The sequence below is a fragment of the Carcharodon carcharias genome, chromosome 6 (genome assembly GCF_017639515.1).
Source record: "Carcharodon carcharias isolate sCarCar2 chromosome 6, sCarCar2.pri, whole genome shotgun sequence".
Lineage (NCBI taxonomy): Eukaryota > Metazoa > Chordata > Chondrichthyes > Lamniformes > Lamnidae > Carcharodon > Carcharodon carcharias.
Genome location: NC_054472.1, coordinates 173,271,851 through 173,291,796, shown reverse-complemented (window position 1 = coordinate 173,291,796; position 19,946 = coordinate 173,271,851). Strand labels below are relative to the sequence as shown.

General features: G+C 44.6%; 1 protein-coding gene across 1 annotated transcript in view; it reads left to right on the top strand.

Moving 5' to 3' along the window:
- The window catches only part of LOC121279061 (piezo-type mechanosensitive ion channel component 2-like), a 1,076,252-nt gene that overhangs the window by 976,718 nt on the left and 79,588 nt on the right, over positions 1–19,946 (top strand). The window contains exon 43 of the mRNA XM_041189919.1: positions 9,523–9,670. Within this exon, the coding sequence (XP_041045853.1) occupies positions 9,523–9,670 (148 nt within the window). The remainder of the gene's footprint in view (positions 1–9,522; positions 9,671–19,946) is intronic.

Sequence of the window (19,946 nt, the reverse complement as noted above, 5' to 3'; positions counted from 1 at the left end):
AGTCCTTCCCCCTTCCTGACTCCTTCAGGCACCCTCACTTCTTTAGCCATCCTTAATCCTTGCCCCCTCCTGACTCTTTCCTCCAGCCTTACTTCTTCCCCCATCCTTACTTCTTCCTCCAGAATCATTCCTTCCCTCTTCCTGACACTTTCAGACACCCTTACTTCTTGCTCCACCCTTACTTCTTCTTCCACCCTTGCTCCCTCCCCTTTCCGCACTCCTTCCTCTCCCCAGACTCTCTCCCCTCTCTGCACTCCTTCCCCACTCTGAACTCCTTCTCTTACACCTTCCAGCCCTCTTAGCATAAGACCATAAGACGTAGGAGCAGAAGTAGGTCATTCAGTCCATCAAGCCTGCTCTGTCATTCAATGAGAACCTGGCTGATCTGATAATCCTCAACTCCACTTTCCTGCCTTTTTCCCATAACCCTTGGTTCCCTTATTGATTAAAAATCTGCCTATCTCAGCCTCAAATATACTGAACTACCCAGCCTCTACAGCCCTCTGTGGTAAAGAATTCCACAGATTTACTACCCTCTGAGAGAAGAAATTCCTCCTCATCTCTGTCTCAAATGGTTCACCCCTTACTCTGAGATTATGACCTCTGGCCCTAGGCTCTCCTACAAGGGGAAAAACCTCGCAGCACTTACCCTGTCAAGCCCCCTAAGAATCTTATATGTTTCAATAAGGTTGCCTCTCATTCTTCTAAACTTCAGTGAGTACAGGCCCGACCTCTCCTCTTAAGAAAATCCCTCAATCCCCAGGATCAACCTAGTGAACCATCTCTTGAAGGCCTCCAATTCCAGTATATCTTTCCTTAGATAAGGGGACCAAAACTGTTCACAGTATTCTAGATATGGTCTAACTAGTGCCTTGTATAATTTTGGCAAGACTTCCCTATTTTTATACTCCATTCCCTTTGAAATAAAGACCAACATTCCATTTGCCTTCCCTATTACCTGCTGAACTTGTATGGTAGCTTTTTAGGATTCATGCACGAGGACCCCCAAATCCCTCTGTGCTGCAGCTTTCTGCAGTTGTTCTCCATGTAAATAATATTTATCTCCTCTATTCTTCCTGCCAAAGTTCATAACCTCACATTTTCCCACATTATATTCCATCTGCCAAATTTTTGCCCACTCACCTAACCTGTCTGTATCCCTCTGTAGATTCTTTGAGTCATCCTCACCATTTCCCTTCCCATCTATTTTTGTGTCATCCGTAAACTTGGTGATAGTACATTCACTTCCCTCATCCAAGTCATTAATATGTCTTGTAAATAATTGAGGACCCAGCACTGCTCCCTGTGGCATTCCAATAGTTACAGGTTGCCATCCTGAAAATGCCCCCTTATCCCAATTTTGTCTTCTATTAGTTAGCCAATCCTCAATCCATGTTAATATACTACCCCCAACACCATGGGCTCTTATCTTATTAAGTAGCCTTATGTGTGGTACCTTATCGAACAACTTTTGCAAATTCAATTATATTACATATATGGGTTCCCCTATATCTATCCTGCTTATTACCTCCTCAAAGAAATCTAATAAATTTGCCAGGCATGATTTCCCCTTCATGAAGCAATGCTGACTCTGCTTGTTTACCTCCCAGTTGCCGTCTTCTCCTGTGTTACCCCCGTCTCCCCCCATAATTCCTCCCCGTTCTTAAACCCCCCCGACAACTTCATGCCCCCTCCCAACCTCGCCCCACCCTGACATCTTCATTCTCCCCCTCCCAAACTCACCCCATCCTGACATCTCTTACTCTCCCAGTCGCTCCCTGACCCTCCTCTCCCACACCCGGTACACCATCCTCTCCTACTCACAGCTGGACCTTCCTCTCCACCCCATCATCCATCATCCGTTGTGAGCAGACTCTCAACAGCGATTTTCCAACTTTCATGAGCTGCTTCGCCATGGAGCCATGTCCATGAGAATCCAGCCAGTACTCCATGGACGTTCTTCCAGTGTGCCATTGCTGTCGGGCTCCAGCATCTTCTGCTCCTCAGATATCCGCGATGTGAGCAAGGCCCTGGCAGTAAGTCCTGACTTCTGCATGTCACACTTGTCAAGGCGTGTTCTGCACCAGTGTGCACTCATGCCGACATGGGCAGACGATCCAGAGTGCGGGGATGATTCCGGCGCTCTGGCCTCATAATGATTTGCAAATATATTACAATGAGGTTCCCAATGTCCAATGGTGGGGAACGCAGTACGCCATCGGCAGGCTGAGCAGATGATTGCAGACTGGTTTCACAACGTTATGAAACCAATTTCTGACCTTCTCACCATATTGTCTGCTCACACCGCCAAGCATGCCTGACGCTAGCAGGCATGCAAAATTCAACCCATATTGTTGTAATATCTATAAAGATCTAAGAACTAGGAGACAAATTTCACAGCTGCACTAGAGACTCATGTACCATGTAACAGATCCAAACTGGTCCTCCTTTTGTACAAGGCAGAATGGCAAGCACTAAACATAAAGACATCTCATCTTTCCAAGCTCAAAGTGTGAATGTTACCAACATCAGGGATCCAAAAGGCAACAAGAACACATAGCACGGTGGCGATAAGTCTGAGAGTAAACCTAAAGCATTTTAAATTAATTTAGTGCTGATTTGGAAAATCAGCATTAGTGCCAGAGGAAAATCTGAGTGAGCCATGCAAAAACGATAAACGAAATGTCGACCAGCATAACAATGAATGCACAGCTATGGCCCATAAGCTAAAGATTTCATAGAGGCATTTGCGAAGATTAAAAAGTGCAGATTGACATTCGGTAGTTTCCTAAAAGGCATTAGCAATGAAGAGAGGGTCAGCTATATCTTTCTGTGAGCAGGAGAAATGGGATTAAGTGTATTTAACAGCTCGGAGCTTACTGAAGAGGGCAGCAAAATGTCAAACATATTTTTTGAAAGATTCAGCACTCATCTCCAGTTAAAATTGAATCATCGGATCTACTGGTATGAATTTCAAGGCCTTAGACAGGAATTAGGTGAGTCCATTGATAACTTTGTAACAACATTAAAAAATGCAGCTAGAAAATGTAAGATTAAGGTCACGGATGAAAGGCTGATAGATCAACTAATATGGGGCCCTGCACACCCTGAAGTACAGAAAGCGCTAATTGGGAAGGACGAGCTCACAATATCGCAGGCTGCAGACACTGCCAGAGCACACAAAGCCATGAGCAGACAGGTGAAGATACTGATTACCCAAGTGGCTAGCCTTCAGTCGAGGGCTCGGAATCCTGCAGCAAGTAACTCACTTCCTGACTCCACAAAGCCTGTCCACCATCTACAAGGCACAAGTCAGGAGTGTGATGGTATACTTTCCAATTGCCTGGATGAGTGCAGCACTCAAAAAGCTGGACACAATCCAGGACAAAGCAGCCTGCTTGATTGGCATTCCATCCATAAACATTCACCGCCTCCATCACCAACACACAGTGGCAGCAGTGCATGCCGTCTATAAGATGCACTGCGGAAACTCACCAAGGCACCTTAGACTGCACCTTCCAAACCCACAACCACTACCATCTAGAAGGACAAGGGCAGCAGATGTATGGGAACACCACCACCTGGAAGTTCCCCTCCCTGCCACACACCATCGTGACTTGGAAACTTATTGCTGTTTCTTCACTATCACTGGGTCAAAATCCTGGAACTCCCTCCCTAACAGCACTGTGGGTGTACCTACACCACATGGACTGCAGTGGCTCAAGAAGATAGCTCACCACCACCTTCTCAAGGGCAATTAGGGATGGGCAATAAATGCTGGCCCGCACCCCATGAATGAATAAAAAACATATTGAGCCAAGAGGAAGGCAGCAGGGCTGATGTAGTCCAGCAGCAACAAAAGAATGTACAACAAAGAGAAAGATGTACAGAAGCTGTGGAGTACCACATGAATTCACAGACAGGAGGAAATGTCCCGCATCTGGATAAATCTGCAGAACTTGGGAAAAAAATATGCACAACAAAGGGAGAAGGTGGTACCTGAGACAGCAGAGCAACTGAGCAGGAAAATAAACCAGGGTAAATGGAAGATGACGGTGAATTTGAGAACACAATCAACATAGGAACCATCCTACTGCATGAAATAGCTGGATGCGACAGTTCCCAGAGAAAAGAAATTCACTTAACTCACTGAAGCACAGGAAGAAGGTCAGCACTTCAACAAACATGCTAAATCCCTACCTGGACTGTTGAAAGCACAAAGTATACATGTACAGGATCCAAACATGAAAACCTGGAGCCCAGCAAAAGTTGTTGTTGAAGCTGAGACACCAAAGTGTCTGAGACCAAGGCAACTGAGATCAAAACCGGTAAGCAACTGAAAAGAAACAGAGTCCACATTTGACCTGCACCAGTGTTGGATAAACGGAAAAGACCATCGGAAACATCAATATCCAGGGAGACAACATTAACAACATCACCAGCAAATGACACAACATTAGCATTAGCAAGCATGACTCCTGCAACATGAGGGACAACACGTACAACATCACCCGTGCAGCATGGCAATTCACCACTAAGAATAACAAATGCCAATCTACAAGGTGGAGACACAACATCTTACCACCTAAGCGATACCGTGAATAATATTTTTAGAAAAGAATTCATATATACTATAAAAGACTCTAAGAAGAGGTTCAGTTTATTTCCAAAAGTCGATTGATAATCTTCTTTATTTTAGAAAAGTTAATGATTGGTACAGCTATATTGATAGGGATATTATGTTTTAAAGAAGGGGGGGTGTTATATATTCAAAAACAAAAATACCTGGAAAAACTTAGCAGGTCTGGCAGTATCTGTGGAGAGGAGCACAGTTAACATTTCAAGTCCTAATGACCCTTCAACAGAACTAAGTAAAAATAGAGTTGAGGTGAAATATAAGCTAGTTTAAGGGGGGGTGGGACAAGTAGAGCTTGATAGAGGGCCAGTGATAGGTGGAGATAACCAAAAGATGTCACAGACAAAAGGACAAAGAGGTGTTGAAGGTGGTGATATTATCTGAAGAATGTGCTAATTAAGGGTAGAAAGCAAGACAAGCAAAGTGCAGATAGCCCTAGTGGAGGTGGGGTGGGGTGAAGGAATCAAAAAAGGCTAAAAGGTAGAAATAAAACAATGGATGGAAATACATTTCAAAATAATGGAAGTAGGTGGGAAAAGAAAAATCTATATAAATTATTGGGAAAAAAAGGGGGGAATCGGGAAGGGGGTGGGGATGGAGGAGAGAGTTTGTGATCTAAAATTGTTGAATCCAATGTTCAGTCCGGAAGGCTGTAAAGTGCCTGGTCGGAAGATGAGGTGCTGTTCCTCCAGTTTGCGTTGAGCTTCACTGGAACAAACCAGCAAGCCAAGGATGGACATGTGGGCATGAGAGCAGGGTGGAGTGTTGAAATGGCAAGCAACAGGGTGTTATATATTGTTGTATTATCTGTAAGTATCTGTTAAGAGCTAATTAGCTAGGAACTAATTGTTAAGTATAAGTGTTCCAGGGAGACACATTTAATGGCTGCACTAGAGACTCATGCTGTGTCACAGAAACAGTTGTTCTTTTGTACAGGGCAGCATGGCAAGTATTAACCATAAAGAGCTCTCATCTTTCCAAGCTTAAAGTGTGATTATTACCAAAATCAAGGATCCAAAAGGCAACAAGAACACATTGCACACATCTCTTCAGCCACCACCATTCCACTGAAGAGATGGCTGCTGACACCAGTGAGAAAACCATGGACTGAGGCAGGGGATTGTTATAACGCAAGCCACACTGCGACCAGAATGACTGTCAAGCAAATCATTGATCTCCTTGCAATGATATTCAGGTACCTGGATTGATCAAGTGGGGCATTTCAGTATGCTCCAGTGAAAGACTCCCTGAAAGTGGTCTGATACACTCTACACAACCTGGTGCTGTAGTGGGGGAGGCCCTGGCTGCTGAAGACATAATGGAACGAGGAGGAAGATGACGAGGCTGATGTGACTCCATAGCATCTTGTTCTACTTGCAAGGTGCCAAGATATAGGCATAATGGAGGCTTGCGAGACACTTATATCTACTCCTTTCAGCTTAGCCTAACCACTGCAACCGGTCAACCAAATAAAGCTGTACACTCCAAGCTCACTAATGCCAATCACCTCTGCTGTAACCCCAGAGCCCCCTAGCCAGCACTTAAGTTAATACATGCCACTTTTGCAGTGTCAGAAGGCTACCAACATTGGATGGAAACTTTCATTAACCAAATCAGACATTTATTAGATTAATCATCACACACAAGGAGGTAATAATTAACTGTCTAATCACCAAATGCATCAAGTGTGTTTTCTTAAATCTTTTGCAGGTGCTTAATGCCAGCCGTGGGGGCAAGCTTGCTATCCTGTGGCTTGGGATGAACTTGGCAGGTGGGCTAGGCATGCTGAGGGGCTACTGCATGGGTGCAGGAGTCTCCTGTATCATCACGGCACCTTGAGGTGCTGGTGTCACTGACAGAGGGGCTAAGGAGCCACTGTCCACATTCAGAACGCCCTGAGAGGAGCCCTCAGAAGACAAAGATAGTGGATCCTCCTTCCTTGTAAGGCACATTTGTATCTCCCTACTGACATGAGAAGGACGAGGACCTGGTTGAGACTCCAGGTGCCATTCCCCCTTTTGCTGTTACCACATCCTTGAGCTCATGGACAAGGCAATAACATGAAAGTCTGCCCACACCTCCAGCATCCACTGATTGGCATACTGGATGTGGCTCTCCGAGAGAACCGCTAAACTCTCAATGGAGGAAGCCATGAGTGCAAATGAGAGGGAAATAGCAGCACTCATGGCCTGGATGTACTCCTCCACTTCCATGCCAGGGCACAGATATCCTCTGGAAGCTCCTCCAGATCTTCATGCACCTCACAGTACACTTCCAGCATGGACAATTCCAGAGGCAGGTCATCAGCCTGGGGTTCAGAATGAGCCTTGCCTCCCGTAGTCCTCCAACTGTCTTCCATCATCAGGCATGTGCACGGTGCTGAGTGTGGACAGTGGTCAGTGACATCAACACCTCAAGGTGCCATGATAATAGAGGAGACTCCTGTACCTATGCAGTAGTCCCTCAACATGCCGAACCTACCAGGTCTCAGGCAGCCAAAAGGCTGCTGCCAAGTTCATCCCAAGCCACAGGATAGCAAGCCTGCCCCCATGGCTTGCAATGAGCACCAGATTGTGACCTTGAATCTATTCCACTGAGAGGAAAGTATCTGCACTAGTGGAGGGTTCAGGAGGATGATGTGACACTGCACCCTCTTAGGAGGAGGAAATTGAGTGCCTTCATAGATGGTAGCTCTTCCTGTGGTTGACCTGTGAGAGAAAACAGAATATTCTGCACTTTTCACTCCTCCAGATAGGAGTCCACAAGTTAGCTACATCTCACATCGATGTCTGCACATTGGAGGACACGTACACCATCCCTTATGTTCACCAGAGGCTTCCCTCATCCCTGATGGTGAGATGACCCAGCATCCTGCATCTGCATTCCAGCTGTGGAACAGCCAGCCTGATACCCTTCCAGCTCTTGAGCCTCCTCCTCCATGGGATTCAGAATGGTGTTGATCGGGACTCCACCACCAGTCTTCCCCTTGTGGCATTCTGGGCTGTCTTCTCTTGTGGTAACACAAAAGAACAATATGAGTAGCCACTCTAGAACAAACGCAATGCCTAATCGCCTTATACGTTTATTGCGGTGCCCAATGCCATGCCATTGGGCCACTTCGGAGTGCCTTGAAAAGGTCAATAATACCCGGCTGATGTCCCCTTTCCAAGGAGATGCTGCAACCTGCAATCATTGCCACTCACATGATGAGCTCTCCCTCCCCAGCATTCACACCTTCACTTATATCCATTTGCTGCTTCCCAAAGGGAACTGAGGTGTGGTTCTTAGCCTTCCAGAGCAGAGAAACTTGTTGACCCACTTGCGGCACTGCAGCCATGTTCTCCCTAGAGCTGCCAACCTCCTTTGCGATCTCTGCCCAGGCTTGCTTGATTAGGTGGGTTGGTCTCCTCTTTCTGTCCTTGGGGAAGAGGACCTCCAGCCTTGCCTCAGTGGCCTGAAAAAGATCACGCAGGGAGTTATCACTGAACCATTGGCCTCTGGGATCTTGCTTCTCCCATGCGGACAAGCAGTTTCCTTGCAAGGATGCTGGTGACATGGTCAAAGGCTCCTAGATGCTGAGGTGTTCAATGATTCCTGGATGCTGGGGGAGGAAGTCAAAGGCTCCTGAAAGATTGGAGAGGGGGTGGTCAAAGGTTTCTGGATCCTGTGGGAATGTGTGGCACAGGCACCTCTGGCCCTTTATTGTGGCTGGCTTTTGTCTTCTCATGACACTTACAGAAGGATTGCTGAGGCAAAGACCTTTCAGATCAGAGTTTGGGTGCTTTCAGACCTTGAAGCATAGCGCCAGCACTTCCACATTAGGTGATAATGCAACTGCCGTCTCTTAGCCCACTTCTGGCTGCTGAGTGATTGGTCACCCCATCTTGTCAACTAGGGATGGACAATAAATGCTGGTCCAGCTAGTGAAGCCCACATCTGGTGAATGAATAAAAAAAAATGGCCGGCCAGCACGTGACTGTACCACAAATGGGAATTGGAGCAGAAGAACCTTCGCCACCCACTTTAGGTTCCACCTCCCATTTCCTGTCGGATCCTGAAAATTCTCAGCCACTGTCTTAGCCACAATTGGTTACCATTGGAAGTGAGGAATATTAAGAGGGACATGTAACTCCTACTATGGATTTTACAGTGATAATATTTGAATAGGAACACACATGTTGTTCGATGTTTCTATTCTACAAATTAGTCTCATGATTATTCTGTACTACTTAGTTTAAGTGGGCTTGGGAAAGGTACCTTCAACATCAGAGAGTGAAGCCATGATGGGGAAATTTTGAGATTGAGGAAATGTATCCGAGGAAGTTCTGGTTTGACTAGTAGCCAGTGTTTTGCTAGTGAACTTGATATACTCTAGAACTATTTCCCACTTTTAACACAAGTTTTGATAATTAATTGGAAAGTTAAAATGGCTTTTTGAAATAATCACGCTTTTTTATATTGTAATTATTTTATATTTTAATCTCAAATTACAATGTTTATAGGTATGGCCCTTTTTGACATGCTTATTTTATAGATACAAACAATGGCATGTCAATAATGACCGATAAAAGGGCAACAAACTTAGTTTGGTCTTCAATCTTGATGACCATCATTTTAAGTTATAGAGAAACCAAATCAGTTTGATGCAAATAAACTGTCAATAACTACATTACAACAATGACTTTGCTTCAAAAGTATTTAATTGACTATAAAGCACTTAGGGATAGCCTAAACATGCCAGATAAGTGTAACTTTGTTCTTCTTGTTTCTCTCCTACTTTATATGGTAAAGAATCATTAGATCATATATTAAATTTAAAACTCAAAATGTCAATATAACCTATGACTGTTAATATGCATTTCATTCAGTATTTTATTCTTTTTCAGAACTCTTCAAATATATATCCCAATCAAACATTTCTTCTACAACATTATCCATCCAGAGTATAGTGCAGTAACAGATGTCTACGTGTTGATGTTCATGGCTGATGTTGTAGACTTCATTGTCATTATCTTTGGTTTTGGAGCATTTGGGGTATGTATTTTTTTATTTTCGATAATACTTAACATTGTCTGAATTAATGGTGGTAAGATGTCTATAGATTTCCCGATCTCTCACCAGAAATTTGGTGGCTCACATTGTTTCTCCAGGGTTTCTATTGATCTTCTGTAAAAGTAAAAGAGAAGGTCAGAAGGAACCCCAAGAAAATTTTGGTCCATTATCTTTTCAAATCTATTTACAGTAAATATTTTATCCCAGAGTGTTGTGGTATATTTTTTTTTTAATTCATTCACGGGATGTGGGCTTTGCTGGCTGGGTAAGCATTTATTGTCCATCCCTAGTTGCCCTTGAGAAGGTGGTGGTGAGCTGCTTTCTTGAACTGCTGCAGTCCATGTAGTGTAGGTACACCCACAGTGCTGTTAGGAAGGGAGTTCCAGGATTTTGACTCAGTGAAGGAACGGCGATATATTTCCAAGTCAGGATGGTGTGTGGCCTAGAGGGGAACTTCCAGGTGTTGGTGTTCCCATCTATATACTGCACTTGGCCTTCTAGATGGCAGTGGTCATGGGTTTGGAAGGCGCTGTCGAAGGAGCCTTGGTGAATTCCTGCAGTGCATCTTGTAGATGGCACGCACCGCTGCTACTGTGCGTCAGTTTTGGAGGGAGTGAATGTTTGTGGAAGTGGTACCAAACAAGCGGGCTGCTTTCTCCTGGATGGTGTCAAGCTTCTTGAATATTGCACTCATCCAGGCAAGTGGGGAGCATTCCAGCACATTCCTGATTTGTGCCTTGTAGAAGGTGGACAGGCTTTGAGGAGTCAGGAGGTGAGTTACTTGTCGCATGATTCATAGCCTTTGACTTGCTCTTGAAGCCACAGTATTTTTATGGCTAGTCCAGTTTAGTTTCTGGTCAATGGTAACCCCCCAGGATATTGATAGTGAGTGATTCAGTGATGGTAATGCCATTGAACATCAAGGGGTGATGGTTGGATTTTCTCTTGTTGGAGATGGTCATTGCCTTACACTTGTATGACAGGAATGTTACTTGTCACTTGTCAGCCCAAGCCTGGATATTGTCCAGGTCTTGCTGCAATTGGACATGGACTGCTGCAGTATCTGAGGAGTCACGAATGGTGCTGAACATTGTGCAATCATCAGTGAATATCTCCACTTCTGACCTTATGATGGAAGGAAGGTCATTGATGAAGCAGCTGAAGATGGTTGGGCTGAGAACACTACCCTGAGGAACTCCTGTGATGATGTCCTGGAGCTGAGATGACTGAGCTCCAACAACCACAACCATCTTCCTTGGTGCTAGGTATGACTCCAACCAGTGGAGAGTTTTCCACCTGATTCCCATTGACTCCAGTTTTGCTAGGGCTCCTTGATGCCACACGCTGTCAAATGTTGCCTTGATGTCAAGGGCAGTCACTCTCACCTCAACTCAGGAGTTCAGCTCTTTTGTTCATGTTTGAACCAAGGCTGTAATTTGGTCAGGAGCTGAGTGGTCCTGGCAGAACCCAAACTGGGCATCAGCGAGCAAGTTATTCCTAAGCAAATGCCGCTTGATAGCACTGTTGATGACCCCTTCGATTACTTTACTGATGATCGAGAGTAGATTGTTGGGTCGGTAATTGACCAGGTTGGATTTGTCCTGCTTTTTGTGTTCAGGACATACCTGGGCAATTTTCCACATAGCCGGGTAGATGCCAGTGTTTTAACTATACTGGAACAGCTTGGCTAGGGGCACAGCTTATGAATATCCCAAATTACTTTTGTCATGCAAGCATGATGCTGATTTAACAAAGCATGAGTCGCATACTTGTTTCCTAAATATTCTTAAGAACACATGAAATAGGATCAGGAGTAGGCCATTTGGCCCTTCGAGTCTGCTCTGCCACTCAGTATGATCATGGCTCGTCTTCCATCAGTTCCATCTTGCTGCACTATCCCCATATCCCTTAATTCCCTTAGTATCCAAAAAGCTTTCAACATTTGTCTTGAATATACCCAGTGACTGAGCATCCACAGCCCACTGGGGTAGAGAACTCATAAGATTCACAACCCTTTGAGTGAAGACATTTTTCCTCAGTTCAGTCCTAAATCGCTGTCCCCTTTATCCTGAGACTGTGACCCCATGTTCTAGATTGCCTAGTCAGAAACATTTTCTCAGCCTCCAGCCCTGCCAAACCCCTTAAGAATTTTATATGCTTCTGCTCAATCACCTCTCATTCTTCTAAACCAGGGAATATTGCCTTAGCCTACTCAATTTCTCTGCTTAGGTCAATCCTCTTGTTCCAGGCTCCATTCTAGTGAACCTTTGTTGCACTACCTCGAGGCAAGTATGTCCTTCCTTAGGTAAGAAGACCAAAATTGCTCATAGTTCTCCAGGTGTGGCCTTGTCAATGCCCTGTAATCACTTCATTACTCTTATATACTTTTGTAACAAAACCTTTGCAACAAAAGCAAACATGCCGTTTGTTTTCCTAATTGCTTGCAGTACCTGCATGTTACTTTGTGATACATGTCATATCAATCCCTCTGAATGCAAACATTTCCTAGTCTCTCTCTGTTCAAAAAATATTTTGCTTTCTTTTATTTTCCTACCAAAGTAGATAATTTCACAATTCACTACATTATATTTCAGCAGCCATGTTCTTTCCCATTTGCCCATCCTGACTGTATCCCTCTGCAGCCTCTTTGTGTCCTCCTCAGCACTTAACTTCCACTTAACTTTGTATCATTAGCAAACTTGGATATGTTACACTCAGCCCTCTCATCTAAGTTAATAATTTAGATTGTAAATCGCTGATGCCCAGGTACTGATTCTTGAGGCATCCTGCTAGTTACAGCCTACCTACCCAAAAATGTCTGATTTATTCCTCTCCTCTGTTTTCTGTCCATTAACCAGTGCTCATTAGCTATTTCTATGATGGCTAACGTTCCCCCCTTTTTCCAAAATGATTTTTCTTTCCTCCATTACCAATTTGTTTATTGCTTTTTTGTCTATCTATTTATATTGATGTCTCATTCTCAGATCTCCAACAATGTTCTGCTGTAAAATAAATAGCCAACTCAGAATCACAGAATCACATAGTGCAGAAGAGGCCCTTCGGCCCATCGAGTCTGCACCGACACGTGAGAAACACCTGACCTACCTACCTAATCCCATTTACCAGTATTGGGCCCATAACCTTGAATGTTATGATGTGCCAAGCGCTCATCCAGGTACTTTTTAAAGGATGTGAGGCAACCCGCCTCCACCACCCTCCCAGGCAGCACATTTCAGACCATCACCATCTTCTGGGTAAAAACGGTTCTCCTCACATCCCCCCTAAACTTCCTGCCCTTCACCTTGAGCTTATGTCCCCTCGTGATTGACCCTTCAACTAAGGGGAACAGCTGCTCCCTATTCACCCTGTCCATGCCCCTCATAATCTTGTACACCTCAATCAGGTCACCCCTCAGTCTTCTCTGCTCCAATGAAAACAACCCAAATCTATCCAACTTCTCTTCATAACTTAAATTCTTCATCCCAGGCAACATCCTGGTGAATCTCCTCTGCACCTGCTCCAGTGCAATCACATCCTTCCTATAATGTGGCGACACAGTACTCCACCTGTGGCCTCACCAAGGTTCTATACAACTCCAACATGACCTTCCTACTTTTGTAATCTGTGTCTCAATTGATAAAGGCAAGTGTCCCATATGCCTTTTTCACCACCCCACAAACACGCCCCTCCACCTTTAGAGATCTATGGACACACACGCCAAAGTCCCTTTGTTCCTCAGAACTTCTTAGTGTCATGCCATTCATTGAATGCTTCCAAGTCAAATTACTCCTTCCAACGTGTATCACCTTACACTTTTCAGGGTTAAATTCCATCTGCCACTTATCTACCCATTTGACCATCCCGTCTATATTTCCCTGTAGCCCAAGACACTCAACCTCACTGTTAACCACCCGGCCAATCTTTGTGTCATCCGCAAACTTACTAATCCTACCCCCCACATAGTCATCTATGTCTTTATATAAATGACAAATAATAGGGGACCCAGCACAGATCCCTGTGGGACACCACTGGACACTGGCTTCCAGTCACTATAGCATCCTTCTGTCATCACCCTCTGCCTCCTACAACTAAGCCTATTTTGAATCTACCTTATCAAATTACCCTGTATCCCATGTGCATTTGCCTTCTTTATAAGTCTCCCATGTGGGACCTTGTCAAAGGCTTTGCTGAAATCCATATAAACTACATCAACTGCACTACCCTCATCTACACACCTGGTCACCTTCCCAAAAAATTCAATCAAATTTGTTAGGCATGATCTCCCTCTGACAAAGCCATGCTGACTATCCCTGATCAAACCTTGCCTCTCCAAGTGGAGATGGATTCTCTTCTTCAGAATTTTCTCCAATAGTTTCCCTACCACTGACGTGAGACTCACTGGCCTGTTTGTTCCCTGGCTTATCTCTACAACTCTTCTTAAATAGCGGAATCACATTTGCTGTTCTCCAGTCCTCTGGCACCTCCCCCGTAGCCATAGAGGAATTAAAAATTTGAATCAGAGCCCCTGTGACCTCCTCCCTAGCCGCCCTCAGCAGTCTGGGACACAAATCATCTGGACCTGGAGATTTGTCCACTTTTAAGCCTGCCAACACCTCCAATACTTTGTCACTCCCTGTATCAATTTGCTCAAGAGCCTCGCCATCTCTCTTCCCAAGTTCAATACCTTCATCCTCATTTTCTTGGTTGAAGACGGATGAGAAGTATTCGTTCAACACTCTACTGATGTCCTCTGGCTCCACCCATAGATTGTCCCCTTGGTCCCTTATGGGCCCTACTCTTTCCCTGGTTATCCTCTTCCCATTGATATACTAATAGAATATCTTGGGGTTTTCCCTACTTTTACCATCCAGAGCTCTCTCAAATCCCCTCTTTGCTCTCCTAATTACTTTCTTAAGCTCCACCCTGCAATTTCTGTACTCCACTAATGCCTCAGCTGATTTGTTCCCCTTGTACCTGTTAAAAGCCTTTCTTTTCTTTCTCATCTTATCCTAAATATTCCTGGTCATCCATGGTTCTCTGGGCTTGTTACTCCTTCCTATCACTCTAGAGGCCTGTACCCTCCCCATTTCCTTTTTGAACACCCCCCACTGTTGCTCTGTAGATTTCGCCACAAGTAGCTGTTCCCAGTCTACCTTGGCCAGATCCTGCCTTATTTTACTAAAATCTACTCTCCCCCAATCCAAAACATTTTTATGCAACTTATCTATTTCTTTGTCCATAACAAGCTTAAATTGTACCATGTTGTGGTCGCTATCACTAAAATGCTCCGCCACCACCACCTCAGCTACCTGTCCAACTTCATTCTCCAGAATTAGGTCCAGCACTGCGCCGCCCCTTGTTGGACCCTTTACATATTGACCTAAAAAGTTCTCCTGTACACATTTCAAGCAATCCACTCCACCCAAGCCCTTAACACTATGTCTATCCCAATTAATATTGGGAAAGTTGAAATCACCTAATATAATTACCCTATTGATATTGTTTTTACACACCACCGCAAATTGTGCACATATCTGGTCCTCAATTTCCCGCTAACTATTTGGGGGTCTATAATAAACACATAACAATGTGGCTGCCCCTTTTTTATTCCTAAGCTCTACTCACAAAGCTTCATTCGATGCTCCCTCCTTATCATCTCTCCTTACTGCAGTAACTGATGCCTTAACTAATAATGCAATGCCTTTGCCCCTTTTACCCCCTCTCCTATCTCGTCTGAAGATTCTATATCCCGGAATGTTGAGCTGCCAATCCAGCCCGTTCCTCAACCACGTCTCCGTGATGGCTACTATATCACAATTCCACATGTCAATTCTCACCCTTAACTCATCTGTTTTGCCTATAATACTCCTCGCATTAAAGTAGAGGCCATCCAGCCTTGCCTTACTCCCTTGAAACTTATTGCAGCTGTACTCCCTCTGACTTGATTGTTTTACTGTATTATGATGTGTCCCTATTCTACTAACATTCTGTGTCCCCTTCCCCCTGCTGAATTAATTTAAACTCCTCCCAACAGCATGAGCAAATCCGCCTGCAAGGATGTTAGTCCCGCTTTGGTTCAGAGGTAGACCGTCCCGCTTGTACAGGTCCCACCTTCCCCAGAAACGGTCCCAGTGATCCATGAATATAAAACCCTCCCTCCTGCACCAACTCTTAAGCCACATATTCATATGCGCTATTTTCCTATTTCTGAGCTCGCTAGCACATGGCACTGGGAATAATCCAGAGATTACAACCAGAGAGGTCTTGCTTTTTAGTCTACTGCCTAACTCCCTGAATTCTTGATGCAAGACCTCATCCCTCTTTCTACCTACATCATTGGTACCAACATGTTCCATGACCTCTGCCTTATCACCCTCCCCCTTCGGATGCCAAGCAGCCGTTCAGTGACATCCCAGACCCTGGAACTAGGGAGGCAACACACCATCCTGGAGTCACATTGACAGCCACAGTAGCGCCTATCTGTTCTATAGAATTCCATATTACTATTACTCTTCCTCTCTTCCTCCCCTCCTGTACAGACAGGCTGCTTATGGTGCCAGAAGCTTTGCTTTCTGCACTCCCAGGAGGAACCAGTGCCCTCATCAGCCTCCAAAATGGAATACCGATTTGCCAGCAGGACCCCAGGGACTCCTGAACTACCTGCCTGTTTCTCTTGGACTGCCTGGTGATCACCCATTCCCTTCCTTCCTCAAGTCCCTTCAGCTGCATTGTGACCATCTCTCTAAACGTGCTATCCACGATGCTCTCAGACTCGCGGATGCTCCACAGTGTCCCCAGCCGCCATTCCAGCTCTGAAATCCGAGCTTCCAGGAGCTGCAGCTGGACACACTTCCTGCACACATGCTGGTCCCAGGCACTGAAAATGTTCCCTGCTTCCCACTGGAGCACACCACGGCTTTGAGCTCTCCTGCCATGACTTTCCCTTTAAATTAAACCTTTTAAATTAATTACTCCAGGGCTCTTCTTTCCTGATCCTCGTTACTACAGATTATACAAATTGTAAATCACAAAAAGACCTTAAACTATAAGCAATAAAAGTAGGAAATACTTACCCGACCCTTACTCAATACTTAGCAGTGATTCCTTTCCCTTGTAGCCTTTGTTGCTGCAGCAGGGCAAGACCACTCTCTGAAGATTTAAGAAGTTGGATAGCAAAGAAAAATGCAAAGAGCACCTCTTCCCCTATGCCTTCCCGTTGTGCACCAAATTGCCAATACCCACACTCACTCTGGCTGTGTCTCACTCAGGATGAGATGTCTCCCCTACTCGTGTGCAAGCACTATGCAGGGTTGATTAATGATTATCCAGGATTTTATGTTACCTCCTTGGCGCCAGGGTCAAGGATGTCATTCAGTGGCAGCACAGTATTCTAAGGAGGTAGAGTGTACAACCAGAGATTGGGATCTAGGTAGAAAGAGGGATGAGGTCCTGTAGGCAGAATTTGGGGAGCTAGGAAGAAGACAAGCAAGCAGGATTTCAAAGGTAGTAATCTCTGGATTACTCCCAGTACCATGTGCTAGTGAGTATAGAAATAGGAGGAGTGAAAAGATAAATGAGTGGCTGGAGAAATGGTGTAAGAGGAAAAGCTTTAGATTTCTGGGACATGGGGCCTGATCTTGGAACCATACAAACCGGACGGGGTGCACTTAAATAGAGCCATGATCAAGATCCTTGTGTTTTAGGGGAGGGTTTAAACTAATTTGGAAGTGTGAGGGGAACCAGGATGTAGCATTAGGAAGGATAAACAAGGTGCACAAAGGATTAAGAGAAGCAGATAGCTCTGGAGTCATAAATAGTAATGTTTTAGGTGGAGTCAGACTGAGAGGCAATGCAATAAGGCCTAAATTAGGTTAACAGTGTGTTTATGTAACACAGGAACCATAATAGATAAGTTGGTGAGCTGCAGGCAGAAATAGCCACATGGGAATATGATGTTATGGCAATAACAAAGACTTGGCTCAAAAAAGTCCAAACACCATTTGAAAAAAACTATAATTCTATTAAGTGGCCATATCTCCGTCAAAATAAGTAGGCATTCAAATTCCAGTCAAAAAAAAACCATAATCCTATAAAGTCATCATAAATTTGTCAATATAACAAAGCTCAAAGCCCTTGACAGCTTTGTCAACAGCCCCTGCTAAGCTAAATCATTTGTGGGTTCGTAGCTTAACCAAACATACATAATGAGATTCCATTGCACAACTATGTCAATGAACCCTCCCAGAGTTGAATATGTTAAAGCCTTTGAAGTTATTCAAAGAACTCAGCCACCTGTTCAGGCTTTGAAGCAGTGGAATAGATGCCTTAGCTGTAAATCAATGGAAATATTAAGGCACAGGATACAATTGACACAGTCAAATCTGAATTTCAATACCGTTTAATGCAGTGTAGCCACACTATCACGTATTCTGGTGTATCTGAACACTTTTCTACCTTCACAATGCTGGTCAATTTAGTGGTCAATTATCCTTTAAGAACAAAGCCTTATCATCAATCAGTGCATTTAAAACATACTTATACAGCGTCTTATTATAACAAGTGAAGTTGACAATATCTTTTGGATTTATTTGTCAAAAGGTTCCCAACTCCAAAAAAGGGCTCTCACATGGTTGACAACACCTCTGAACTGGTATGAATCTTGTTGCCTTCAGAAGCCAGCCCGACTGCACGAAAATTGTTGGCGGGGGTGGGAGGGGGTGCAGTCTGGCAATAGAGCTAGCAACATCTGGACTACAACATGCAGTCTTGTGCGCCACATCCTTATCCTACTCCCTTCAAAATTGCAAGCAATGGGAATAGGGGTGATAATCCTGAAACAGGTTTCTGACCGCCATTTTTAAAGCCCACCCAAAGCAGGTTGGCCCTGCATTGGGATGGGAAAATATGGGAAAATCCAATAGAGAAAGAATGAAAGGAGGAACGTGTTAACGATCCTGAACCAGACCTCCAAGTACTTAGTATGATCTGGTTAGGGACGAGTAACTTTTTGCTTAAAGTAGATAAAGTTTGAGATTCAAGACACTAGCTAAGAGAGTAAAGCCACAAGATTCCATGTGCCTTGAACAAACAAAAAAATATTACTATACCAGGTCAGAAAGACAATATTGATCTTATACTCTAACATTCAGGGTTAATATGAGGTCCAAGTGAATTAACCCAGTTTATATCAGGATAAATGAAGTACCCCCATTATCACTGCTCTATAATTTTTGCAGCTTTCTGTAATTTTCTTGCAAATTTGCTGTTCACTTGCTGGTGACCTATAGAATATGCCCTGTAGTGTTATGATATCTCTATTGTTTAATTTAAATCAAATAGGTTCAGACCCTGACCTGTTCAGGATATCCTGTCTCTCCAGCACTGTAAAAATTCTCCTTAATCATTAAAGGCACTTGTGATGAGATCCAACTTAATTTCTTGTGGAGCGGGTTCCAGGAACTTCAAGTCCCTGCAGGTAACAGGAGTGTCACACCACACGGTACCATAAATAGCAGGGGCAACCAAGACAGATTCCATAGGTTTCTCAACAATACATTCGGATGTCAGTAAGTACTGTGAGTCAACCAATCTCATTGAACTCTCAAGTGCTAAGGAACGCAAGCTCCAACAACTCATCGACACCAACACCCATCTAGGACCCTCCACCCCTGCCTGTCCCTCCGTCCCCACCCTTTCTTCTAATCCCAACCCCAGCCGTGTATTCACTATACCCCCTGACCTCCCCTCTCCGATGCTGAACGTTCAGTGCTCAGCAAAGGACTTAGTTTCATACCCTTACGCCCTCACCTCAATGAATTTCGGGCTCGGCATGATACTGAACTCTTCTTCCGCCGTCTTCGTCTCCGGGCTCACTTCTTTGGGCAGGAGTCCTCTCCCAGTTCAACGGATCCTTTTACCCATCTCCAATATTCTCCCTCCACCTGGACCCCTCCCTCTGGATTCTTACCTTCTCTCGATCTTTTCATTGAGAACTGTCGGCGCGACATTAGTCGTCTCAATTTCTCTGCTCCTCTCACCCATTCTAACCAGTCTCTCTCTGAACTTACTGCATTCCATTCTCTCAGGTCCAACCCTGACATTGTCATCAAACCCGCTGACAAGGGTGGTGCTGTTGTTGTCTGGCGCACTGACCTCTACCTCGCGGAGGCTGAGCGTCAACTCGCAGACACTTCCTCCTACCTCTCCCTGGACCATGACCCCACCACTGAACATCAAGCCATTGTTTCCAGGACTGTCA